This window comes from Giraffa tippelskirchi, chromosome 8 (genome assembly GCF_054371585.1).
Source record: "Giraffa tippelskirchi isolate mGirTip1 chromosome 8, T2T-mGirTip1v1.2.pri, whole genome shotgun sequence".
Lineage (NCBI taxonomy): Eukaryota > Metazoa > Chordata > Mammalia > Artiodactyla > Giraffidae > Giraffa > Giraffa tippelskirchi.
This window is the reverse complement of record NC_137282.1, coordinates 158183486-158208996: the sequence shown is the minus strand read 5'-3', so window position 1 is coordinate 158208996 and position 25511 is coordinate 158183486. Positions and strand designations below refer to the sequence as shown.

General features: G+C 44.6%; 1 protein-coding gene and 1 pseudogene across 2 annotated transcripts in view; both read left to right on the top strand.

Annotated features, from left to right (window-relative positions):
- The first annotated feature begins 324 nt into the window (after positions 1–324).
- LOC145519050 (N-acetyllactosaminide beta-1,6-N-acetylglucosaminyl-transferase pseudogene) overlaps positions 325–25511 on the top strand; it is a 52146-nt pseudogene continuing 26959 nt past the window's right edge. The window contains exon 1 of the transcript XR_014063495.1: positions 325–1243. The product of XR_014063495.1 is annotated as an N-acetyllactosaminide beta-1,6-N-acetylglucosaminyl-transferase pseudogene (transcript). The remainder of the gene's footprint in view (positions 1244–25511) is intronic.
- LOC145518838 (N-acetyllactosaminide beta-1,6-N-acetylglucosaminyl-transferase-like) lies at positions 8508–12233 on the top strand. The gene is made up of 2 exons (XM_081523856.1): positions 8508–9432; positions 11171–12233. Exons 1-2 carry the CDS (start codon positions 8508–8510, stop codon positions 11227–11229), a joined length of 984 nt encoding a protein of 327 aa, XP_081379982.1. The 3' UTR covers positions 11230–12233.

Sequence of the window (25511 nt, the reverse complement as noted above, 5' to 3'; positions counted from 1 at the left end):
CCCGGGAGAACACCCTGAGTTGGCAGCAGTGACAGATTTGCCAGGGTCTTAACTTGAGGTTGACCTGGACCAAGGTACACAACACCACACAGCTCTTGCTCCATTGGCCCCAGTGGCTCATGTTCTCAGATCCACCCACTTCCTTCATTGTAAGAGAAGAACTTCAAGCTTGTGGTTGAGCCCTTGACCCTTAAGTGAGAGGCAGTATTTCTCTTCTTGCTCAAAATAAGAAGCAGGAGTTGATTCAGCAACAGTCAGAGGATGAAGCTGCAACTGACTTTGTAATGATACAGAGTGACAAACGCAGGAGAGGTGAGAGGAAACATGAAGCTGAAGATGTTCGAGTTTGTTGTAGGGCTCATGGCCATTTCTATAACTCTTTTGTTCTTGTATATCAACAATTTCGACCTGCCAAAACACCTGCTAGTGGGGAAAGTTGCAAACTCTTTGGTGTTTGCAGAGGTCTGTGACATGGTTGTAGCAGGAAAGAAAATCTTGGGTGGAAATATACCGATGACGCCACTGAAAGACATAACTTGCCAACAGTACCTGACCCGGAATCACTACATAATGAAACCTCTGTCCAAAGAAGAAGCTGAGTTCCCTTTGGCATATATCATGGTCATCCATCACAACTTCGACACCTTTGCCAGGCTCTTCAGGGCTGTCTACATGCCTCAGAACGTCTACTGTGTTCACGTGGATGAGAAAGCGACAGCTGAATTTAAAGATGCAGTGGAGCAGTTACTGAGCTGCTTCCCAAATGCTTTCCTGGCTTCCAAGATGGAGTCTGTGGTCTACGCAGGAATTTCCAGGCTCCAGGCTGACCTGAACTGCCTGCAAGACCTCATAGACTCGGAGGTCCCGTGGAAATACACCATCAACACCTGCGGGCAAGATTTCCCCCTGAAAACCAACCGGGAGATCATCCAGCATCTCAAAGGATTTAAAGGGAAAAACATCACCCCCGGGGTGCTGCCTCCTCCTCACATTATCAGAAGGACCAAATACAGGCACTTGGAGCAGAGATACAGTTTGTTTTCCTTTATGCTGTGGACTTGGATAAGAAAAATGCCTCCTCCCCACAATCTCACCATTTACTTCGGTTCTGCCTACGTAGCACTTACAAGAGAATTTGCTAATTTTGTTCTCCAAGACCACAGAGCTGTTGACTTACTTGAGTGGTCGAGGGACACCTACTCTCCTGATGAGCATTTCTGGGTGACACTGAGCAGGATTCCAGGTATGTGGGACTTGATTCCATTCTACATGAAGTCTGGAAGCATTGTGCCTGTGTGTGTGTGTGTGTGTGTGCAAGTATTTTACACTTTGAAACTGTCCTTAATTGTATACATATTCCCTGGTAGCTCAGCGGTAAAGCATTCTCACCTGCAATGCAGGAGATGCAGGTTCAACCCTGGGTCGGGAAGATCCCCTGGAGGAGGGTATGGGAATCCACTCCAGTATTCTTGCCTGGAAAATCCCATGGACAGAGGAGCCTGGTGGGCTACAGTCCATAGAGTCACAAAGAGTTGGACACGACTGAAGTGACTATGCACGCATGCATATTCACCTATGTTTCCAGCTTTGTGGACACCCTATAGATTTTCGTGTGTCTGCTTCAATGGAGTTCATATAACATAAGTTAATCATCTTACATATCAATAAATATACTGTTTGCTTAGAGAAGGTGCCTATCAAATTTTGACATGGTCATAAGTCTTTGATATGACAAGTGAAACTGGTTTTTTTAATCAATTATAGTATGTTGTTTGTGAAAATCTCTCAGTCGTGTCCGATTCTTAGCGACTCCGTGGGCTGAACAGTCCTTGGAGTTCTCCAGGTCGGAATACTGGAGTGGGTAGCCTTTCCCTTCTCCAGGGAATCTTCCCAACCCAGGGATCAAACCCAGGTCTCCCACATCGCAGGCAGATTCTTTACCAGCTGAGCCACAAGAGAAGCCCAAGAATACTGGAGTGGGTAGCCTATCCCTTCTCCAGCAGACCTTCCCAACCCAGGAATTGAACCGGGGTCTCCTGCATTGCAGGCGGATTCTTCCAGTTATTTGCGATGTGGGTTATTCATTATGGTTTCATTTTATGTGAATTTGAATCATTCAAGTTGGAAAAGTTTGAGATCTGAAAAATGTCAACAAAATTTCTACAAGAACAATGTGAAATAACTCAACGTTTCCAAATTAAATTTTTTTTAACTGACCAGACCTGTCCAGAATTCCAGACTGTCAGACATGTGAGCAGTAGACGACACTTAGGCCTGGCCACATGGTGGCCTCACTTTGGTGAGCAGAAACCTGCCATCCTCTGTCAGCTCTGTGCTCCAGGCTTGCAAGAGTCAAGAACTCACCCTTTGTGTAGAATCTGAAAACCCTATACTAGTTATTGATGAGCAGCATATTAAAATAATTATCTTCTTGGGATTTCCTTGGTGATCCAGTGGTTGGGAATCTTCTTTCCAAAGCAGGGGATGCAGGTTCGATTCCTGATTGGGGAACTAAGATCCCACATGCCAAGGGGTGACTAAGTCCACGCCCCGCAACTACTGAGCCGGTAGGCTGCAACTAAGACCCAATGCAGCCAAATAAATAAACTAATAATTTAAAAAACCATTTTTTCTTATTATAAAATACAATAGCATTGTAGAAAATCTGGGAAATAAAAGTTGGTATGTAGAAACTAAGAAAATTTTAAAAAGCAAAAGTTATACATTGTACAAATTGAGAAATAATTGCTGTGCATATATATTGGGTAATTGCATTCTTTTTCATAGTATGGATGTACTAGAATCTGCTTAACAATCCCTCAGTTGTTGAGTGTGTGTTTCCAATTTTTTCACTATGGGAAATGCTATTGCAATTAATGCTGGGAAGTGTCAAAACTAAGTCACACCTTTCACATACAGCTTTGTCAGGTGTTTCTGCCTCTGGAATGAACTCAGATCCAGCTCTGTTAAAGGTCACTCCAGATCTGGGGCTATATATAGGCTTTCCCACCTGGGACTAAATTTGAGGGTGAACTTTAAGCACAGAGAATCTGGAAAGAAGACTCCCTGGTGCTCTAGTGGCTAAGACTCCATGGTCCCTGGAGTCTCAGGGGTCTGGGTGCCCACCCTGATCAGGGAACTAGATCCCACATGTCTCAGCTAGGACCTGATGAAACCAAATCAATGAAATAAAATTTAAAATAAATATTAAAAAAAAAAGAATCTGTGAAGAAAATTCAAAAGTTCTTTCTCTGGGAAAAGCAAACTTCTGCATGGGTAAATTGGACAGTAGTCTCAGGAAGTTGTGGTTTAGTTGCTCAGTCGCGTCTGACTCTTTGCAACCCCATGGACTGTAGCCCGCCAGGCTTCTCTGTCCAAGGGATTTCCCGGGCAAGAATCCTGGAGCGGGTTGCCATTTCCTTCTTCAGGGAATCTTCCTGACCCAGGGATGGAACCCGAGTCTCCTGCATTGGCAGGGGCCCTATTGTGAGTGTCCTAGTGGGAGATGCAGTTATATCAAGGACAGTTATCTCCCCCACGGTGACATCTTACAACATTTCCGAGGTCGGAAGCGTTAGATTCAAAGCTTCCAGGACTCTGTAGGGGAGGGTAATCCAGTGTTGGATAACAGTAACTTGAGATTCCAAGGCTCCAGCTTATTTTAAGTCTCAGTCTTTGCGACTCTGAAGGACAGGCCTTTGGGACTAGGACTCGAGGCGAAGAGAACATTATGCTTCCACATTCCAGCTGTTGTTATTCTGCGTTTAAATACCAGCATAAACTCCAATAACAGCCTCCATCATAAGAGAAGGAGAGGATTCGCACTAGGATGCTCCCAGGCAACTTTATCCTCCTGGGAATGGAGAGAGATAGAAAGGGGTCAGTTTCCTAGAAAATTACTGGCGGAAGAGGTTTTCTGGAAACATCACCTCTTTTTTTAAAATTGAAGTATAGTTGATGTACATGTTCTTTTAGTTTCTGGTATATGGCAAAGTGATTCACTTATATATATTGTTTTTCAGATTCTTTTCCACTGTGGGTTATTACAAGATACTTCTCAGGTGGTACTAGTGGTAAAGAGCCCCCCTGCCAATGCAGGAGATGTAAGAGACATGGGTTCAGTCCCTGGGTAGGGATGATCCCCTGGAGAAGGAAATGGCAACCCACTCCAGTATTCTTGCTGGGAAATCCCATGGACAGAGGAGCCTGGTGGGCTACAGTGGGCTCATAGGGCTGCAAAGAGTTGGACACGACTGAGCGACTTAGCACGCAACCCTGAACTGCTCTTCATCTGCCAGCTCTTTGCCTCAGTTTTGCATTATACCAATGATATTCAATGGACTGTTTTGACAAGAACCGGCTTTGGGCTTCCCTGGTGGCCCAGTGGTTAAGACCCTGAGCTTCCATTGCAGGGGATGTGGGTTCCATCCCTGGTCAGGGAAGATCCTGCATGCTGCCTGGCATGGCCAAAAAAAAAAGAAAAATGAACCAGCTTTTTCTTACATTTTCCTGCTATCCTATTTCCATGGATTTTATGTCAAAAAACTGCAACCTTCCCCACCTCCTCCCCTCACACTTTTCTTCCCGATGGCTTTCCCTGGGGGTCTGGAATTCTCTCCGACATCTCCGGCGACTCTCCAGCTGGATGCTTCCTGTATGTCACTTCTGGAATCTTCCAGCTGCACCTGGACGTTGATGTCGGAAAAAACCCAGACTCAGAGGCATGGGTGATCTGCTTGGGAGGAAGCCAGCCTTGGAGATCCCCGAGTAAGAGCAGGGGTTGTTTTCCCAAGTTTAGTCTGGAGGAAGCAGGGAGGTGTGAGATGCAATGACTTTCTCAGACGCGCCGGGCTGTCAAGAGTGGCTTTGACCCAACTGGAGACCTTCCTTCATACAATCCAGACTGTTTCTCACCACTCTTTCTCAATCACACATGGGGCTATTTTAAGTCCTGGTGCTTCAGACTATTTCCTGTGGCTGATAAAAAAAAACCCCAAAACCCACAGAGATGAAGGTAAAGCAGAGTATAGCGTTTAGCATAGTAAACATATAGACAGAGAGGAGGGAGAGAAAAGAGTAAGAAGAAGGACAGAGAAGAGAGTCTGGCCAGAGAAAGAGCTGGAAAAAAAGACAAAATGTGATGTGCACGTAAAACCAGTTTAACCCAAGCTGCTCTTTCTCTGTGACCTCTGTGGACTCAGACAAAGTTTCCATTTGGTTTCCCTTGTTTCTCACTTGGGCACAGAGATGCTGTCCAAATGGCATGGATATGTGAAAAGTGCTTTGGGTACTGGTGTGTGGAGTAACCGCAGCTGTACAAACGGAGCCCTTCTCTTCTGCTCCCTCTCTACAGTCATCTGTGGAGATTAAACCCTCAGTGCAGTTTCCTTAGGAGGATGAAAATGAGTTTATGTCCTGGAGTGAGAATTCATAAGAGTGAACATTATGTAGAAATAAGCAAGTATGGGTTGAACTCTAGGACTTCATCATACATCCAACCGTTTACTGAGTGGCCGAGCCACAAGTCTGCACTGGCAGACGACTTCTCCAGAATTCGAACCTACTCATTCGGTGCCTCCAACTTAGAATTTGGGGTTATCAGTTTTGACCTGGGACTTGCCTGGTGGTCCAGTGGTTGAGAGTCTGCCTGCCCATGAGGGGGACACAGGTTCAGTTCCCAGTCTGGGAAGATTCCACATGCCCAGGCGACTAAGCCCATGTGCCACAATTATTGAGCCCAGGCACTGCAACTACCGAGGCCCACCCACCTAGAGCCTGTGCTCTGCAACAAGAGAAGTCAGGGGATGAGAAGCCCGCGCATTGCAATGAAATGTAGCTCCTGCTTGCTGCAACTAGAGAAAGCCTGTGCACAGCAGTGAAGACCCACTACAGCCAAAAATTAATTAATTAAAAAATAATTTTTGACCTAATGTTCAAACTGAGGAAAAGGATCGCTATTCTTTTTCGCCACTTATTACCATCCCTTCCACGATCTCGCACAAGTGGCGAGAGCATCCTGCCCAGAATTTGGAAGAATCGTGAGTGGTGTCCTGCAAAAGGGCCTCAGGAAAACCAGCATCTCCTGCGTGACCACCAGGAGAGTAAACATCCGATGGCACTGGGGTCGTGCAAAAAAAAAAAGATCGACACTAAAAATGTCTAGCATTGTCAAAACCCTTATGAGTTTAAGGATTTGGGGTTAGGATTCCACTGCAGCCAAGTGCCAACTTGCAAACACCCTTCACCTTGTAACTTTAAACTCAGGGAGTTGTAGGGGCTTCGAGGACTAGTGGTCCAGGGGTTAAGAATCCGCCTGGCAATGCAGGGGACACAAGTTCAATCCCCAACAGAAGATCCTGCATGACGCACGAAGACCTGACAGCCAAATAAATAAACAATATTAAAGTAACGACAACAATAATAGTACACTCGGGGAGCTGTAAATTCAGGGTAGAATAGGAAAATAATTAGAGATGATTTTATGCTTTCTCTCCTGGTGGCTCAAACGGTAAAGCGTCTGCCTGCAATATGGGAGACCCAGGTTCGATCTCTGGGTCAGGAAGATTCTCTGGAGAAGGAAATGGTAACCCACTTCAGTACCCTTGCCTGGAAAATCCCATGGATGGAGGAGCCTGATATGCTACAGTCCATGGGGTCGCAAAGAGTCGGACAGGACTGAGCGACTTCACTTTCATTTCATGCATGAAACCTCGGGAGAAATGGAACTGTGCCAAGAATGAGGAGACAGCCAAAATAAACAAAGGGAGAGTTCATATCATCATCTGCATGTATGAGGAGAAAAAGTTATACAAACTATTCGACTAGTTTCGAAAGCATAATTAGACATAGATGCCTCCATTTTTGACCCCTGAGGAGCCTTTCTGTACATGTGCAGTCAGGGAGATCTCCTTGACCTCCAGGATGAAGACTGTGGTCATCATCTGCTCACTCAAGCAGAGTTCAGCTCCTCTCTGCTCCTGCCTTTATCTCTGCCGTGAAGCACCAACAGGAGACAAGCTCCCGCTGCCCAGCCTGGGGTCCCACTATCTCCAATCTCAGCCCCACTCATGGATGGGGGGACCACGAACCCTTGATACGTTTTCTTATTGTATTCTCATGACTGACTTATGAAGGTGGTAAAATTATTCTTATGTTTTACAAAGGAACTCCTTTGGAAGAGTTTATACAGATGAACCTAAGAACTCTCCTTCAGTTCTGTTGTTCAGTCACTAAGTCGTGTCTGACTCTTTTGTGACCCAATGGACTGTAGCCCACCAGGCTCCTCTGTCCATGGGATTCTCCAGGCAAAAATATGAAGCAGGTTGCCATTTCCTCCTCCAGGGGATCTTTCCAACCCAAAGGATCAAACCATGTCTCCTGTGTCCCCTGTATTGGTAGATGAATTCTTTACCATTGAGCCACCCGGGAACCTGGGCTTAGATGAAATAAACTTGATATTCACTAACTTCAGCTTTAGGCCCTATGCAATTTGGGGGTTATAATGGGCTGCTAGGCTTTTAGGGGTATGTTTTTTTTTAAAAAAATTGTAAATGTATTTAAAAAAAAAAATTTATTCATTTGCCTGCATCAGGTCTTAGGTGCAACACTTGAGACCAGGCATAGAACCCACGTCCCCTGCATTGCATGACAGATTCTTAACCAGTGGACCACTGGGAAGTCCCAGGTTTTTTGTTTTTTTTTTAATTAGCTTTTATTCATCTTAGTGTAGTAAGTCAGGTGGTGAGGTTCGCTTGCTAATGTGCCTTTTTAAAGACCTTACCTCATAACAGAGAAAATTAAGTGCTGGAAAGAATGGCTCAACAGTCAGTCATATGCCACGCTTTATGGCATAGCCAGCCAATATGGAGAGGGGGGTGTGTGTGGAAAAAGACAAGGTGAGGTGATTAATTTTTAAGTGCTAAATATTTATTGACAGAATCTCTCTCCAGGCAGTGTTCACATGCTCCGGACCGATGCTTGTAACTTGGCAGTGCTGTTTAAGCAAACAAACTCAGTCAGTTGAATGCAATGATTAACAGGAAGTTGGGGAGCTGACACAGTTGCCAACCTTCTGGCTGAGAGAAGAGGCCGGGGTTAAAATCTGAGAGCCGTGACTTACAGAACAGGCCCTTCACCCCTCACTGATTTTCCTGTAGAGAAGGGTGGGCCCACCGGAGTCAGAACCTCCCTGGGGCAACTTGTTTTCCTGTGTGTGGGTGTAGAAACAGGTTGCAAGATAAGAGGGGGGAGGAGACAGAGCAAAGCAAATCCCTAAGAGTTCCTTCAGAAACCTGTTGGAGAAAGGTGGAAAAGCAGCCCCGTGGGGAATGAAGAGGAAAGGAAGACAGAAAAAGGACAAGCAGGATCAGCTGGAAGATCACAGAGCCGCCGGTCAGAGCTGCGTCCACCTGGAGGGTGGTTACGGATTTTGGAGAAAATGTAAGTTAAGTCTGTCTGCCCTCTGACCACATGTCCCAAGAGACATTCTACTCATTTCCTGGGTTTGAATGATGGGCTTTTGGAAGCTTTGTCTTTTTTGTGTGTCTCTGGTCACTGCCCTGATTTTTGTGTTTGTTTGCAACAACAAGTTACCGGAGAATAAAAATTTCCTGCAAGCTTCCATGTCCAATGCCTCACTATTATCAGAAGTCTGTCACCAGATTTTTAAGGGGAAGAGTTTTTCCCCTGAAAAGAATGCATTGAAGAGTACTTTCAGTGAAACCACCTGTCATGAGTACGTGGCTCAGAATCACTACATAACAGAAACACTCTCTGACGAAGAGGCTGGCTTCTCCTTGGCTTATGTGATTATAATCCACAAAGACTTTGACACTTTTGAGAGACTCTTCAGGGCTATTTACATGCCCCAAAATGTCTACTGTGTTCATGTGGACGAAAAGGCGACAGATACATTTAAAGGCTCGGTGAAGCAGTTACTGAGCTGCTTCCCAAATGCTTTTCTGGCTTCCAAGATGGAATTTGTGGTCTACGGTGGGATTTCCAGGCTCCAGGCTGACCTGAACTGCATGAAAGATCTTGTGGCCTCAGAAGTTCCATGGAAATACCTCCTCAACACCTGTGGGCAAGATTTCCCCCTGAAAACCAACAGGGAGATCATTCAGCATCTGAAGGGATTTAAAGGGAAAAACATCACCCCCGGGGTGCTGCCCCCAGCTCACACAATTGGGCGGACTAAATATGTCCACTACGAGCTATTAAACCGAAGAGGTTCCTACGTGATTAAAACCACAAATTTGAAAACACCGCCTCCTCACAACATGACTATTTACTTTGGCACTGCCTATGTGGCCCTCACAAGGGAGTTCGCAAACTTCGTCCTTCAAGACCCGCTGGCGCTTGACTTACTGTCCTGGTCCAAGGACACGTACAGTCCTGACGAACATTTCTGGGTCACACTCAATAGGATTCCTGGTATGTATATCTCTTGGCTTTTGCTGTTATGAATAAACATCGTATGGCCAATACTGAATTAACCACTAAAAAATAAGTTTTTAAAAATTAACACCTTCATAAAGATTTTTCTTCATGTGAGTTCGATCCCTGGGTCAAGAAGATCCCCTGTTGAAGGGCTTGGCAAGCCACTCCAGTATTCCTGCCTGGAGAGTCCTGTGGACAGAGAATCCTGGTGGGTTCCAGTCCATAGGGATGCTAAGACTTGACTGAAGTGACTTAGCACACATTCACAGTTTTAAATGTTCATAAAGGGGACGACAGAGGATGAGATGGTTGGATGGCATCACCGACTCGATGGACATGGGTTTGGGTAGACTCCGGGAGTTGGTGACGGACAGGGAGGCCTGGCGTGCTGTGATTCATGGGGTCGCAAAGAGTCGGACATGACCAAGCGACTGAACTGAACTTCAGTTCACTGAACTGAAAATATCTTTATAGCAGCTCTGCTCACCGAGTGGGTGGCGTAACTCACCCTTATTTTGTGTTGTCGCTCAGTCACTAGATCGTGTCTGACTCTTCTGCAACCCACCCTATGTACTGTAGGCTCCTCTGTCCATGGGATTTCCCAGGCAGCGGGTTGCCATTTCCTTCTTTAAGGGATCTTCCCTACCCAAGGATCAAACTCACGTCCCCTGCATTAGCTGCTTTGGCAGGCGGATTCCTTACCACTGTGCCACCTAGAAAGCCCAAAGATTCCTAGACCAATGCCTTTATTTTATAGACAAAGAAGCTTCAGTGTGGTTGCATGATGTGTTCAAATTACCCAGCTAGCAGGCAAATGTGCCAATTGTACCAGGTCGCCTAAGCCTGATGTTCTTTTAAGGTGATTTCCTAAATTAGTTGTTCGGTTGTTCCCAAATCATCTTCACCTTTCCTTGGTCCAAGTTCCAAATGCCTTAAATAATCTCCAATTGTTTACAGTGAACTAATTCCAGTTCTGCTAGTTCAATTGGAAATAAAAATTCCGATTCCTAGTTCAAAGGAAAACTAACTTGAATCAACATAAGGATTAGGGTCATGGCTTCTTGAGATTAGTGGTTCAGCCCTAGTCTCCTGGAGCTTGTAAAAATACATTTCCTGATTTCCTGGGTGGATGTGAGCTTCAGTATTTGTTCAGCCTCCAGGAAATTCTCAGGAACAGTCAGGGCTGTGAACCACTGTGGATGCTTATTTTTGATGTTAGTACACAAAGCTTGCTAGACTTAGAATGCTTTTTAAACCTATGGTTTTCCCAGAGCAGGAATGAGTAATGTTGTAGTGATAAAAGAAATCAAGACAAGGACCTAGTGTATAGCACAGGGCAATGTCTGATAATAACTTATATTGGAAAATGATCTGAAAAAGCTTTCCCAGTGGCTTAGCAGTAAAGAATCCTTCGGTAGTACAGGAGACACAAGTTCAGTTCCTGGGTTGGGAAGATCCCCTGGAGGAGGGCTGGGCAATCCACTCCAGTATTCTTGCCTGGAGAATCCCATGGACAGAGGAGCCTGGCGGGCTATAGTCCATGGAGTTGTATATATATATATGTATACGTGCATGCGTGGTCAGTTGCTTCAGTTGTGTCCAGTTCTTTGCAACCCTATAGATATATATATCACTTTGCTGTGTACTTGAAACTAGCACAACACTGTAAATCAACTATATTTGAATATATATTTTTTTAATTAAGAAAAAAATAAAATGACCTTTTTGACAGAGATCACGGTCAAAAAAGAAATCAGAGCTCAAGAAAGTGAAGTGAAGGGACTTCCCTGATGGTCCAGTGGTTAAGAATCCACCTCCCAATGCAGATCTGGTTCAATTCCTAGTCGGGGAACTAAGATCCCACATGCCTTGGGGCAACTAAGACCCAACTAAGTCACAATGCGGCCAAAAATAGATAAAATTTTAAAAAGAAACTGAATTGGAGGAGCTGTGACCATTTAGCTCTTCACGTGGAATTGTAGTACCCAGGATAGGGAGGTAAAAGCCCCACTGCTCTCTTACGCGTTGCTTGGACCAAATACGATGTAGACCGTTTCCATGGATCTGGGATTAGAAGAGTGAACAAACCCAAGGGATGTTTGGAAGACGAGGCTGGAGAAATGGTGTCAATTATCAAGTTTTGGACAGATGGTCTGTGAGTCTCTTTCACTCTGGAGCCCATGAGTCTAACTAATGATTCTAATCAATTTATTGAACAGAAATGCTGTGTCCTCAACATGATTTATCTATTGGAACTAGATTGTTACATCTCTGGTAAAGATCAGCAGTTACAGATTAGCAAGACAACGGAAAACAAATGGACTGCTCCATGCATTTCAAAACGTTTCAAAGAAGGAGCCTTTAGAATTGCTTCTGTGTTACGTGTATGGAGGATCCTTGTTAGAGGCCTTCACTGGTCCAGCCAACTCTTAGAATACCTGAGGCAGGCCTGAGTGTAGTGCTTGGTCGTGAGGAGGTGAGGGAACTAGAAACTTAAGTGGCTGTCTTCTTTAATGGTTCCTCTTGCTATGTGAACATATGCGTCATTTCTGTTTCGAGGGTCCTTCTTTGCGGATTGTGAGTTTGTTGGCTATTTGTTTTGGACATTTTAAGATTGTTCTAATTGACTGCAGTGGTTGTGGGTGTGTTAGGATTCTCAAGTAATAGGACAGGGACTTCCCTGGTGGTCCAGAATTTGAGCTTCCATGGCAGGCGGCACAGGTTCAATCCCTGCTTGGGGAACTAAGATCCCACATGCCAAATGGTGTGGCCACAAAGTTAAAAAAAAAAAAAAATGAAGGAGAAGAAGCAATAGGACAGAAAAAAAGATCTCCTGCATGAAATGGCCTCGTGAGGAGGTAGAACATCGTCTGAAAGAAATACATTATGAGCCAAGCCACATAGGTAACTTTCCATCTTTAGCGGCTACATTAAAGAAACAAAAATGAGTAGGTCAAGTGAATTTGAATCATGTATTTTATTGAACCCAGAATACCTCAAATACCAAAGGTGCCTGTGGCTGGTGGCTCCTGGGATGCAAAGAGCGGGCAGCCAGGCGTCCTCCCCGCTCGGGGAAGAACAGTCAGACAGCAGCGGGGCCATCCTAGCGACATGGAGAAGCATCAGCATCTTCGTCTCTGCTCTCTGTCCTTACATACGAGTCTCACCTCCGCTTCAGAGCTTCCTCTTGCTTGCGAGCCCCGCAGCTTCTTCCTTCAGGGTCTTTCCCTTGTGTCTCCAGCCAGATTCTGGACCACTCTCTGTCCAGATGACCATTCCTCTCTGTCTCCTTCAGATGTTTCTTCTCAGCGAGTCTCGATGTGCGGGTCCTGAAGTCACCGTACAGTGAGCACCCCTGTTCTCATCCCGGCCACTTCCTGGGCAGCAGGTGACCCCTCTATAGAGGCCTTTCATTGAGGCCCCCAACCATTCAGATCAGGTGGGGCCGGGGGGCAGGGTCACGCGGTTTCAAACACAAGGCAGGCCGTGGTCCCCTAATACACAGACACACCATTCAGCAGCGGCCGGTCCTCCGGAAATCTCTCAGAAGTGCGGGTTCCTGCACGGCCCGCTCCAGCGAAGGGGCCCACGGGGACAGAAGTGTTCCAGAAAGAGCGTTCACAGGTGCCTTAAAAGATGCTGTCCAACAGACGTCACCAGCTGTTGTGAAATGAGGGTTCCTGTCCTTCCTGCGTCTTTACCCCGCTTCTCTCCCAACTCGTCCTCCGCCTCCCATTCCTTAACCCTGTTCACACTAAGGTGGCAGCCTTTCAGTTCCTCGTCGGCGTCGGCCGCGGCCGATTTCCAATTAGGACAGAGACCGTTTTATAGGCCAGAGATGCCAGTTCACCACCTCCGGTTTCCTTCTAAGTGATACATCATGTGCTCCTCCTGTCGGCATGGTTCTGCCCTGAGCGGGAACTCTCAGTGGGTTTATTTCATTCGTCACATGCTCTTGGGATTTAAAGATTTTGAAACCGACCAACGGTTTCTGCCTCACTTGCAACAAAGGAATACTTCTCATTTGATTCAGTGGGAGCTTATTTCAAATTCATATTAATGAATGAATGAATGAAGAGTCGTTCCTCTTTTCTCATTCTGAAAAAAATCTCAGAGAAAAAGAAAAAGCTGAGAGCAGGTTTCATTGGAGATGGGAGGAAAAAAGAACAACAAGAAATCGAAAGGGGAAGGTATAGAGAAAAGAAGAAAATTGGAGATTGTGGGCTTGGAAGACAGATTCCATTTGCTTTTCATTTTTCCCTCGGAGAACCAGCCAATGGACCCGCCCTGCTGGTATTTTCTGCCGTGTACGTGCCCCTGTGCCCTTGAAAGGGGAGGCTTGTTGAGTTTCTGCTGTAAAGTCCACACTGGCCTGACTCCATCATTATTGGAGGCTGGCTAGTTGCTTTAGTCTCTTTATATGTACAGATGCTGTGCTGAGGTGCCAAGTGCTGAAACCTTGAGAGAAGCAGGAAGAATCAATCTAAATAAAGCTGGTTCTGGGAACTCACAGTTTCACGCCCCCCCCCACGCCCCCAGGGATTTAGCTGGGATCTTGCTATATCCAGAGGGAATTTATGCTTCTCAAACACATTATGCTCACAGAGCTTCCAGGATCACTGCGTGTATGGGCAGACTTTCTGGGGAAGGACAGTTGGGGGATAAGTCTTACTAGTAGCTCAAACAATCTCTGTTTCCATATCTGTTGAAATACAGACTTTTGTCATAGGAAAGGAAATCGCAAGCTGGGATACATGCACGTCAAGGAAATACCATCTTTCCTCAAAAACAAAATCAAAAATAGAACTACCACACAATCCAGCAATCCCACCACTGGGTATTTACCCAAAGAAAACAAAAATACTAACTCAAAAACATGCATTAATATATACCCCTCTCTTCATTCCTGCATTACTTATTATAGCCAAGATATGGCCCCAACCTAAGTGCCCATCAATAGAGGAATGGATAAAGATGTGGTTTACACACACACAGAGGAATATTACTCAGCAATAAAGAAGAATGAAATCTTGTCATTTGTGACAACATGGGTAGACCTAGAGAGTACTACACTGAATGAAAAAGGTCAGGTAGAGAAGGAAAAAATAGCATAGGATTTCACTTATATGTGGAATCTAAAAAACAAAACAACAGAAATGGAGTCATAGATACAGAGAACAAACATATAGTTGCCAGAGGGAAGGGGGTTGGAGGTAGAAATAGGTGAGGGATATTAAAAAGTACAAACTGGGACTTCCCATGTGGTCCAGTGGCTAAGATTCCACGCTCCCAATGCTAGAGGCCCAGGTTTGATCCCTGGCCGGGGGACTAGATCCCATGTGCCACAACTAAGAGTTTGCACGGCGATACTAAGACCCAGCACAGCCTAAATACATAAATAAATAGTTTAAAAGAGAAAAAAGTGGTACAAACTTCCAGTTGCAAGATAAATGAGTCACAGGTAGGAAAGGTACAGGGTGGGGAACAGAGCCAATAATATTGTAATGTCTTTGGGTGGTGACAGATGGCAACTGTCCATTGTGGAGATTATTCTGAAATGTATAGAAATATTAATAGCAAATCATCGTGTTATGTGACAAGAATTAGCATAGGTCAAGAATACATCAAAAACAAACTCAAAGGAAAAGAGATCAGACTTGTGGTTACCAGAGGGAGGGGATATTGGATGAAGGCAGTCAGAAGGTACAAACTTCCAGTTACAAGATAAATAAGAACTAGGATTGCAGCGTAGGTCATACTTAGTATAATTAACTCTGCTATACTGGAGTGGGTAGCCTTTCCCTTCTCCAGGGGATCTTCCCAATCCTGGAATAGAACCAGGGTCTCCTGCGTTGCAGGCAGATGCTTTACCAACTGAGCTACTGTTGTAGCCACATGTTCTGGGAAACAAACTCACTCAGAAGGACAATGCAGGTGGTGGAGTGCAGTTTATTACACCAGCAGGCCCAAGGCAGAGTCTTCTCTTAGCCAAGGCCCCCACCAGCATTTGTGAAAATCTTTTATACCTCATGTGTACGTGTCTGAACCCACCACCCCAAATTCCTTGAGACTTACATAAACAAAGGAAAGGTAAATACAATCACAATAACCCCATCATTCATGTGTTATAAGACTAGATAAACAGTGGACATTTATCCATAGGCCTGTGGTCATATCCTGATACACATAATGGAATTTATAACTTTGTTCTGTTACAGAGATAATTAGCATATTTTTAGGCAACAGAGAGTCCAAGTACAAGTCCTAAGGCTGTTTTATCTGGGGGGTCCGGTTTTCCATTGGTGTGCTATTTCTATAGACACCGGGCACAAAGTTCAGAGTCCACTGGGAGGGTGACCGTGCGTGTAGCCTAAGGTTCACAGCCTGGCCTGAGATGGAGTCTAGCTCTGTCTGTTTCCTCCTTCACCACCAGGGAAACCCTCAGAGTCAGTGGTGGCTCCCAGTTTGTTGGCAGGATTTAAAAGCAGATAGTCCTGGCTTTGCCACCTACACTCTGTGTCATTTGGGGCAAAATGCCTTATTTCTTGATTTGTCATCAAAACATCTCCTTGTCCGACTGTGGGAAGGATTAGACAGCACACAAATTGTACCCGGGACGATATAGGAGCTTATTAACTCTTCCAAGAGAGGGTAAACAGAAAAGAACTTCTTAGATGATGCTTTTTGAAGTTTTAGTGTTACAATTCTAAAACTTCTGTGAGTGACCAAAAGAAAAAAAAGAACATGTGTTTTTGAAGGTGCAGGGATATTTTTTTTTACTAGGAATCAGATATGCAGCCCACAGAGGTACTCAGCTCAGCTGTTGCTTTTCTTAGCAGGGTCACATGTGTGGGGTCTGAAGCGGCTGCTTTCTCTTTCCTCTTATTAGGAAGCAGCATTCTGAGCCGAGTCCAGCGCCTCTGACTCGGCCAAGTTTCTGTCACCCTAGCTGCGGTGGAAGACAGACAGTCTCCAGGCCCTTGCTCACGCTGCCCCTGCGTTCTAAAATGCTCTTTTGTCGCTCATTCTGGAACGTTCCCCAGATCTAGTTGAAATATCCTCAGATTGAGTTGAAAGGTCACTTATTTCCTCAGGGAAGTTTCTCTGCTCCCCTTCCTCCCACAGAAGCGGCCACCCCCGCCCACCCACTTGACTGCTGTCCTAGAGTGACCGCCACAGCACCCTACTGGTCCCCCCTCAACCCCGCCTCTCTGCCCCACCCCCACCTCCTGTGCCCCAAAAGGGAGACCATGAACTGGATGGCAGACACCAGCACCTGGACTTTGGGCCTAACTTCCTCCTCCTGTTGGGCTCCAGCAGAATGTTGAGTGAGGAGCCATTGGATGGGAGACGGCAGTGTAGCCTTCTCCTTCTCTTAAATGTAATCGTCTCTCCAAGTGATGGAAATTCTTCCATTTTGCAGAAAGTGCAGTCTGCTATTTTCAGTCTAATTCAGCTTTTAAGTCCTGCCCCCTGCTCTACCTCCTTTTCCAAAGGGCAGACATCCTTGCCACCTAGGCCAAATCCACCAGAAAACGTGAGTGCAGTGGGTCTGTGGGAGTCAGCAGTTACCTGAGGCAGAACTCACCTTGCATTAGCCTGTGTGTCATTGCAGTGATGGAAGCTGTTTCAGTTCAGATCTTAGAAAATCAAAATCAACAGTTAGGGGAATTTGCCAGTTGAACTGACCCTGAGAGGCTCTGATTAAAACTATCCAGGAAATGTAGGTAAGTGCTTTACTTTGCTGCCACTTGAATTCCTTGTAGAACTGCTAAGCCCCAAGCCGACCTCTTTCCCTCTCTGTCAGTTTTTCCCCTGAGGCCTCTCTTTGCCTGAAGAAATTCTGATTATCTTTGAGAGCTGTACTGAGCTCTGTGTACTGACACCCACCACCCTGAGGTGCAGTTTGTCCTTTGTACTCTTTTTCTCCTGCTGTTATCCTTATCTTCTTAAGGGTTTATTGTTTATCGAGTATCTGTGGAGACAGTGCAGAATCCTGGAGGGTTAGAGTGAGATTTCTGACTTTATGAGCCTCAATCACACACTGCCGAGTGTCAAACTGAATTTGATTCACCTATGTTGCTACTGTAACAGAAATGTGGCATTAAGACTGGCAGGACAGGGGCAGGGCACAGCCTTTAAAAGAATGGCAGAGCTGTTGAGAACACAACATAAACTGGTTAGAACCCAAACTTGGTCAGGCCCAAGAAGGTGGAAGACTTGATTTCCAGTGGACCTTGAGCTTGCTTGTAATACATTAGCTCAATGACACACCTACAGGCACCATGACAGTTCCAAGGTCAACCATAAAAGTGGGTGGTGACCAGTTCCTGGAAATCTCTGCCCCTTCCCCAAATTTGTTGGTGTTTTCAGTTGCTAAGTCCTGTCCAACTCCGAGACCCCGTGGACAGCAGCACACCAGGCTTCCCTGTCCTTCACCATCTCCCGGAGTCAGTTCAAACTCATGTCCATTGTGTCAGTGATGCCATCCAACCATCTCATCCTCTCTTGTCCCCTTCTCCTCCTGCCTTCAATCTTTCCCAGCATCAATGTCTTTTCCAGTGAGTCGGCTCTTCTCATTCATCCAAAGTATTGGAGCATCAGTCCTTTCAATGAATATTCAGAGTTGATTTCCTTTAGGATGGACTGGTTTGATCCTTGCTATGCAAGGAACTCTCAAGAGTCTTCTCCAGCACCACAGTTTGAAGGCATCAATTCTTCAGCACTCAGCCTTCTTTATGGTCCAACTCTCACATCCGTACATGACTACTGGAAAAACCATAGTTTTGACTATATGGACATTTGATGGCAAAGTGGTGTCTGGTTTTTAATTCGCTGTCTAGGTTTGTCATAGATTTTCATCCAGGGAGCAAGTGTCTTTTAATTCAGGCTGCAATCACTGCCTGCAGTGATTTTGGAGCCCAAGAAAATAAAGTCTGCCACTGTTGCCATTTTTTTCTCCATCTATCTGCCATGAAGTGATGGGACTGGATACCATGATCTTTGTTTTTTAAATGTTGAGTTTTAAGCCAGCTTTTTCACTCTCCGCTTTTACCTTCATCAAGAGGTTCTTTAGTTCCTCTTCACTTTCTGCTTTCTGCCATTAGGGTGGTGTCATCTGCATACCTGAGTTTATTGATATTTCTCCCTGCAATCTTGATTCCAGCTTATGATTCATCCAGCCTGGCATCTCACCTATGAAATTACCCAGCCCATAAAAACTAACAACCCTGTACCCTGGGGCCTCTTGCCTTCTGAGATGGCCCACAGTTTACCTATGGAATGTGTATCTCCCTCAATAAATTTGTTCTTTCACTTTGGCTGGCTCTTGAAGTCCTTCCTGTGAGGAACCAGGGACCCTCATTTGGCAACCCTCTCCAGGGACTTGCCTGAAACCTGGGAAGTGACCATCCTCTTGCACCCCATTTTTTTCCCTGCAGAAGTATTGCTTTCATGCAAACCAGGTAGTTTTCTACTGTCCAAATCACTGACAGCTTACAATCAACCCAGGTTTAGTCACTACGAAAGAAGGCAAATAAACACATCATATGAATATTTTCAATGTCAGGTGCTGGACAAACTGCCTTTCTTCCTCTAAGTTTACAGCTTTACTGAGGTACAATTTACACACCACAGAATTGAGGTGTGTTATTCAGGTATACAGTAATTTATATACTGTAAAACTCACCTGTTTCAAGTACACAATTAAATGGTTTTTAGTATATGTATGAGTGCACCACCATGACCCCAACTGAATTTAGAATATTTTTTATCACCTGCAGAAGAAACTTCATGCCCATTTACAATCCTTTGTTTTCTGTCTGAATATATTTGCCTTTACTGGACATTTTTAAGTCAAGCCACGGATATGCTTTTTCATGTCTGTCTCCTTCTACTTAATGGAATGATTTTGAGGATTATCCAGGCTGTAGGATGAATCAGTACTTCTCTTCTTTATATAGATGACTTCTATTCTGTTAAGAGGGTAGATCACATTTTGTTTACTCATTCATCTGTCGATAAGCTTTCGAGTTGTTTCTACTTTGGGGCCATTATGAATAATGTTGCTATGAACATTCCTAGGCAAGTCTTTGTACAGGCACATGTTTTCATTTCTCCTGGGTAGATGCTATAAGTAAAATTACAGGTCCAGGGACTTCCCTGAAGGTCCAGTGGTTAAGACTCTGCACTTCCACCAAAGTGGGCACAGGTTCTATCCCCGGTTGGGGAACTGAATCCTGCATGCCACACAGAAAATTGCTAGTCCATGTGGTAACTCTATGTTTAACATTTTGAGGAGTTGCCAAGCTGGTTTCCAAAGCAGATATACCATTTTGCATTTCCATGAGCAAGGTATGAGGGTTTCAATTTCTTCACATACTCACCAACACTCATTATTGCCTTTTTATTTCACCCATTCTAGTAGATGTGAAGTAGTATCTCCTTTGGTTTGATTTGCATTTCTCTAATGAGCAATGATCTTGAACATCTTTTCATGTTCTTGTTGGCCTTTTGAATATTGATTGGAAGGACTGCTGCTGAAGCTGAAGCTTCAATACTCTGGCCACTAGATGCAAAGAGTCAACTCGTTGGAAATGACCTTGATGCTGGGAAAGATTAAAGGCAAAAGAAGTAGGTGGAAGAGGATGAGATGGTTAGATAGCATCATCGACTCAATGAACATGAGTTTGAACAAACTCCAGGAGATTGTGAAAGACGGTACTGCAGTGCTGCAGTCCACGGGGTTGCAAAGACTCAAACACAACTTATCGACCGAACAATGAACAATGATGTTGAAAATCTTTTCATGTGCTTGTTGGCCTTTGGTCTGTCTTCTTGGAAGAGGACTAAGTGCTTCTTGGACATTACTTCTTTGAATCTTGGCGTTGTTTCAACCTCTATTTTATAGATGAGGAAACAGGTACGGAGAGTCTGTGCTGCTTATTCAAGGACATCCAACTCATAAGTGCCAAAGACACTTGAATTTGTTTTGAAGACTGGGTGGATTAAAAGATGAAGCTGTCCAACATTGAATAAAGGACACCTTGCTAAAATGCCTGGCCAAAATGTCAATTCCAGTTTCCTCTTCCTGAACCCTTTGACTAAGCAATTGGTTAAGATCATTTAAAAAATAAAGTAACCCTTTTAATTGAGATGTTGTATTAAGATTTGAGCCCTTTGCTGTGATGCAAACCACAATTCTTCCTCCTTTGAAGAATAAAATGGCTACAATTCCTTCCTGTCTAGCCAATCCATATTTGCTCTCTCTAGTCTATGACCTTTCCCTTCCAGCTCTTGACCTGTGAGATGCAGAATTGCTGCTGAAATCCGAGCTAGTGTTTGTGTGACTTTGACTTTTTGTTTCTTCCATTTCACAAGATTTGCCCCTTGGCATCGAGCTCCATTAGTATGTGTGTGTTCATTGGTCTGTGCTGGCTATATCTGACCACCCAGAAACACAGGAGGGGATTGTTTAAATCCACACCACTTTGCTGCTCCCAATACTATTTCTTGTGTAACCAAGCTTGACAAATTCAGGGCAGAGTCTGACAGAGTTTTGCAAGCATTTGTTTTTACCTCCAAGGATTCATAAATGTGTCTCTCTAGTTTTATCCTTATTAGGAATGAAGTGAACTTCAAATTCCTATAATCTTTGCAATCCTAACTAAGCTCCTTCTAGCCATGGTGAAAAATCATAACAATTTTTATGGAAGGTAAACCAGCCACCCGGGTAGAATTTTCCATGCAAATACTGAGCTGTGTGCAGCTGTCTGTGACTTTACAGTGCTTCCCTGGTGGCGCAGCTGGCAAAGAATCTGTCTGCAATGCAGGAGACCCAGGTTCAATCCCTGGGCTGGAAAGATCCCCTGGAGAAGGGAATGGCAACCCACTCCGGTATTCTTGCCTGGAGAATTTCATGGACAGAGGCGCCTTTACAGTCTCGAGCCCTAAAAAGCTACAAGGCTTCAATCTTGTGAATCAGGCAAAAGCTAGGTGTGGGGTGGCTTTCTAACTTCAAAGCCGTAAAAGAGAAGGTTAAGATAGCAGGGGAAGTGAAATTAAGGACAAGGCAGGATTGAGGATAAAATTAATCATAATGATAGGTCTCTATTGACAAGACATGGAGCCTCAGAATAGAAACGCAGAGTTGTTCTGGAGGTTCCCGGGTCCCAGTGTAGCCGGAACTGGCTCCTTCTTTTCCCAAAGTGTATGCAGGGTTTTTAGGCTTCCCTGGTGGCTTGGCAGTGAAGCATACGCCTGCCATGCAGGAGATACGGGCTCGATCCCTGGTCTGGAAACATCTCCTGGAGAACGAAATGACAACCCATTGCAATATCCTTGCCTGGGAAATCCCATGGACAGAGGAGCCTGGCGGACTACAGTCCATGGGGTCACAGAGTGTCGGATGTGATTTAGTGACTAGACGACACTGGAGGGCTTTTAGTTTGTCCCCAAACTGCTTCCTGTCGTGGCAGCCTCTTTCCTTGTCATACCTTGTAGACACTGCTAAACTTCCCAGCTGTGTCCGCGCAGGCTGATCTGCTGGGTGCGGCTGCCGAGAGGCTACATGCTGATCCTGGCAGTGTATTCGGCACACAAGGCCCATGGCAGCTGGGGACCCTTGTCTAGACACCTGTGGAGGAGAGAGCTTTGTTCAGTTATTATTGTTATTATTATTTTTTAACAGGTGCCAGACAAATGACTGCTTTCAGGAAATGCCCTGGCATGGGAACTGCTGAAAATTACTTCCTTGATCTAACACCCCGTATTAAAAACCAGATTTCAAAATCTCAGAGGAGCAAGGTTTCTATTTGGTCAGAAAGGGTGGGGAAGAGCTGATTTGGTCATAATAATCGCTAGGTAGAATTGTCATCCTGTGTTAATTTTATAGACGGGGGCTATTTCCACAGCCTTGGTGGCTCCAGCCTTGGCACTGTTTGGAGGCTTTTGTTTGTTTGTTTTCTTGAATTTTGTTTGTTTTTTGTGTTGTTTTTGGCAACACCAAGCAGCTTGTGAGACATTAGTTGCCTGACCAGGGATTGAACCCCCGCCCTTGGCTGCGAGAGAGCAGACTCCTAACTTCTGGACCTCCAGGGAAACCCCTGGCACTGCTTTATTGGTGAAGGTAACATAAATATGGCTAAAGAAGAAATTCTGTAGAACAAATGTTATCTCCAGGAGAGAGTACAAAGATTTAATGTTAATGCTTCATTTGACTAAGTCATTAAAACCTCTCAGAAATCCTCTGAGGGAGGTCGATATTATTCTTTGCAATTTTCAGGGGTCTTCCCTGGTGGTTAAGTGGTTAGGGCTCTGCACTACCACTGCAGAGGGCATGGGTTTGATTCCTGGTCCAGGAACTAAGATTCCACACACTTCAACTAAAGATTGAAGACACTGTTGCAACTAAGACCCAATGCAACCAAATAAGTAAATATTAAAAAAGAGTGATTAAACAAAACCCCTGTTTCCCTTCAAAAGAAAGAAAAGAAAATACTACTCCTTGAATGTCTAGAAAATATTTGAAGATCTTAATGAGTTTTCAACCTCTTAAACTGATTCCAAAATTACTATACTTACAATACCTATAGACTTACAAGAATAATATAAAGAGCTCCCCTTCATTGCATCCAGTCCCATCACGTCATGGCAAATAGATGGGGAAACTGGCTGACTTTGTTTTTTGGGGCTCCAAAATCACTGCAGATGGTGATTGCAGCCATGAAATTAAAAGACGCTTGCTCCTTGGAAGGAAAGTTATGACCAACCTAGACAGTATGTTAAAAAGCAGAGACATTACTTTGTCAACAAAGGTCCGTCTAGTCAAGGCTATGGTTTTTCCAGTGGTCATGTATGGATGTGAGAGTTGGACTATAAAGAAAGCTGAGCACCGCAGAATTGATGCTTTTGAACTGTGGTGTTGGAGAAGACTCTTGAGAGTCCCTTGGACTGCAAGGAGATCCAACCAGTCCATCCTAAAGGAAATCAGTCCTGGGTGTTCATTGGAAGGACTGATGTTGAAGCTGAAACTCCAATATTTTGGCCACCTCATGCAAAGAGCTGACTCATTAGAAAAGAGCCTGATGCTGGGAAAGATTGAAGGCAGGAAGAGAAGGGGATGACAGAGGATGAGATGGCTGGATGGCATCACCAACTCAACGGACATGAGTTTGGGTAAACTCCGGGAGTTGGTGATGAACAGGGAGGCCTGATGTGCTGCAGTTCGTGGGGTCACAAAGAGTCGGACATGACTGAGCGACTGAACTGAAATAATACCCTTCACTTACACTCTGCAATCGATGACATTCTACCATATCTGCTTATTCTTTGCTTCCACTCTCTCTCATTTATACTTTTCTTAAGCCATTTGCAAATTATCTCTTACCATTTCAAAGTGTAATAACCTCTAACAACAAAGGTACTCTCCTGCACAGTTTCCTATCATAGCATAACCATCAAGTGCTGCAGTGTTTCTCTTTAATCCACAGGCCCTACTCCAGGGTCACCAGTTGTATTAATAATGTCCTTCCTAAACCTAAAATCTGAGTAAGGATCTTGAGCTACACTTAGCGGTCACATTTCTTTTGTTGTTGTTGTTCAGTCTCTCAGTCGTGTCTGACTCTTTTTGACCCCATGGACTGCAGCACGCCAGGCTTCTCTGTCCTTCACCATCTCTCGGAGCTTGCTCAAACTCATGTCCGTTGAGTCGGTGATGCCATCCAACCATCTCATCCTCTGTCATCCCCTTCTCCTCCTGCTTTCAATCTTTCCCAGCATCAGGGTCTTTTCTAATGAGTCAGCTCTTCTCAATAGATGGCCAAAGTATTGGAGCGTCAGCTTCACCATCAGCCCTTCCAATGAATATTCAGGATTGATCTCCTTTAGGATTGACTGGTTTGATCTTGCGGTCCAAGGGACATTTCTTTAATATCCTCCAATTTAGAACAATTTTTCAGTCTTCCTGTGTCTTTCAAGGTCTTAAAATTTCAAAAGAGTGCAATCTGATGTTTCCTCATGGTTAGATTCAAGCGATGTCTTTGGGCAAAGATATCACAGAAATAACGCTATAGAAGCATGAAATGTTGATTTGTTCTGATGGTGGTGATGTTAACTTTGATCCTTGGTTAAAATAGTGCTTGCCAGTGTCTCTGCTATAAGTTCTTGAGTACTTTGAGTTCATTATTAAAAACTGATAAATATGTTGCAGGAGAAAACTTTGAAGCTAGGTAGATATCCTGTTCTTCCAATGCTCATATCCCAGCTTTATCATCCACTGATGGCTCTTGCCTGACTCTATTACTGGGTCAGTTACCACCTCCCTGTTTCTATATTCATTAGTTGGCTTTCATCTATAACATCAGGCTTTCTCTTTCTCCCTAAGTGTTTGTTCATTTGTTTATATTCCCACTGACATGGATTCCCATTTTATCCAATGTGTCACATCCAATCCATTACTAGTTTTACTTATTTTTGTACTCAGAATGTTGTGTTCCAGTCCTGGCCAGTGGGGGCCCTCTTCATCAGGCCCTCATCACTCTTTGAGCACTTGCTTACTTTCTAGGACAATGGAACCCTCCCAAGCTAATCTTACACTTGACCTGCCCCAGCTTTGGAGTCAGCCATTTTCTCCAAAGAACCCTGGTTCTGTTTAGTAGAGACTGGTATTTAGAAACCAGGATCTGGGCATGGAGGGGGTGTTATGACTTCTGTGCCTTTTCATGGGTCAGAGCTGAGGTAAAATTATATATTTATGTGTACACACAATGTCTGTATACACATGTGACCCACAAACACATACATTCTAAAACACATACTCCAGCTCATTCACCTATCTCGTACATTCACAGACGCATACCTGTCTACTTGTGTATCAGTCTATCTATATCTGTCTTTGTATCTATCTATGTGTTGTTGTTTTTGTTGTTTCATCACTCATTTGTGTCCAACTCATTTGAGACCCCTTGGACTGGGGCGCACCAGTCCAGGCTCTGCTGTCCATGGGATTTCCCAGGGAGGAACACTGGAGTGGGTTGCCATTTCCTTCTCCAGGGGATTTTCCTGACCAAGGGATT

Coding starts and splice junctions, on each gene's coding strand:
- LOC145518838 (XM_081523856.1), top strand. CDS start 8,508: ATGATGGGCTTTTGGAAGCTTTGTCTTTTTTGTGTGTCTCTGGTCACT. Junction 9,433..11,170: donor CACACTCAATAGGATTCCTG/GTATGTATATCT, acceptor CCTTTTTGACAG/AGATCACGGTCAAAAAAGAA.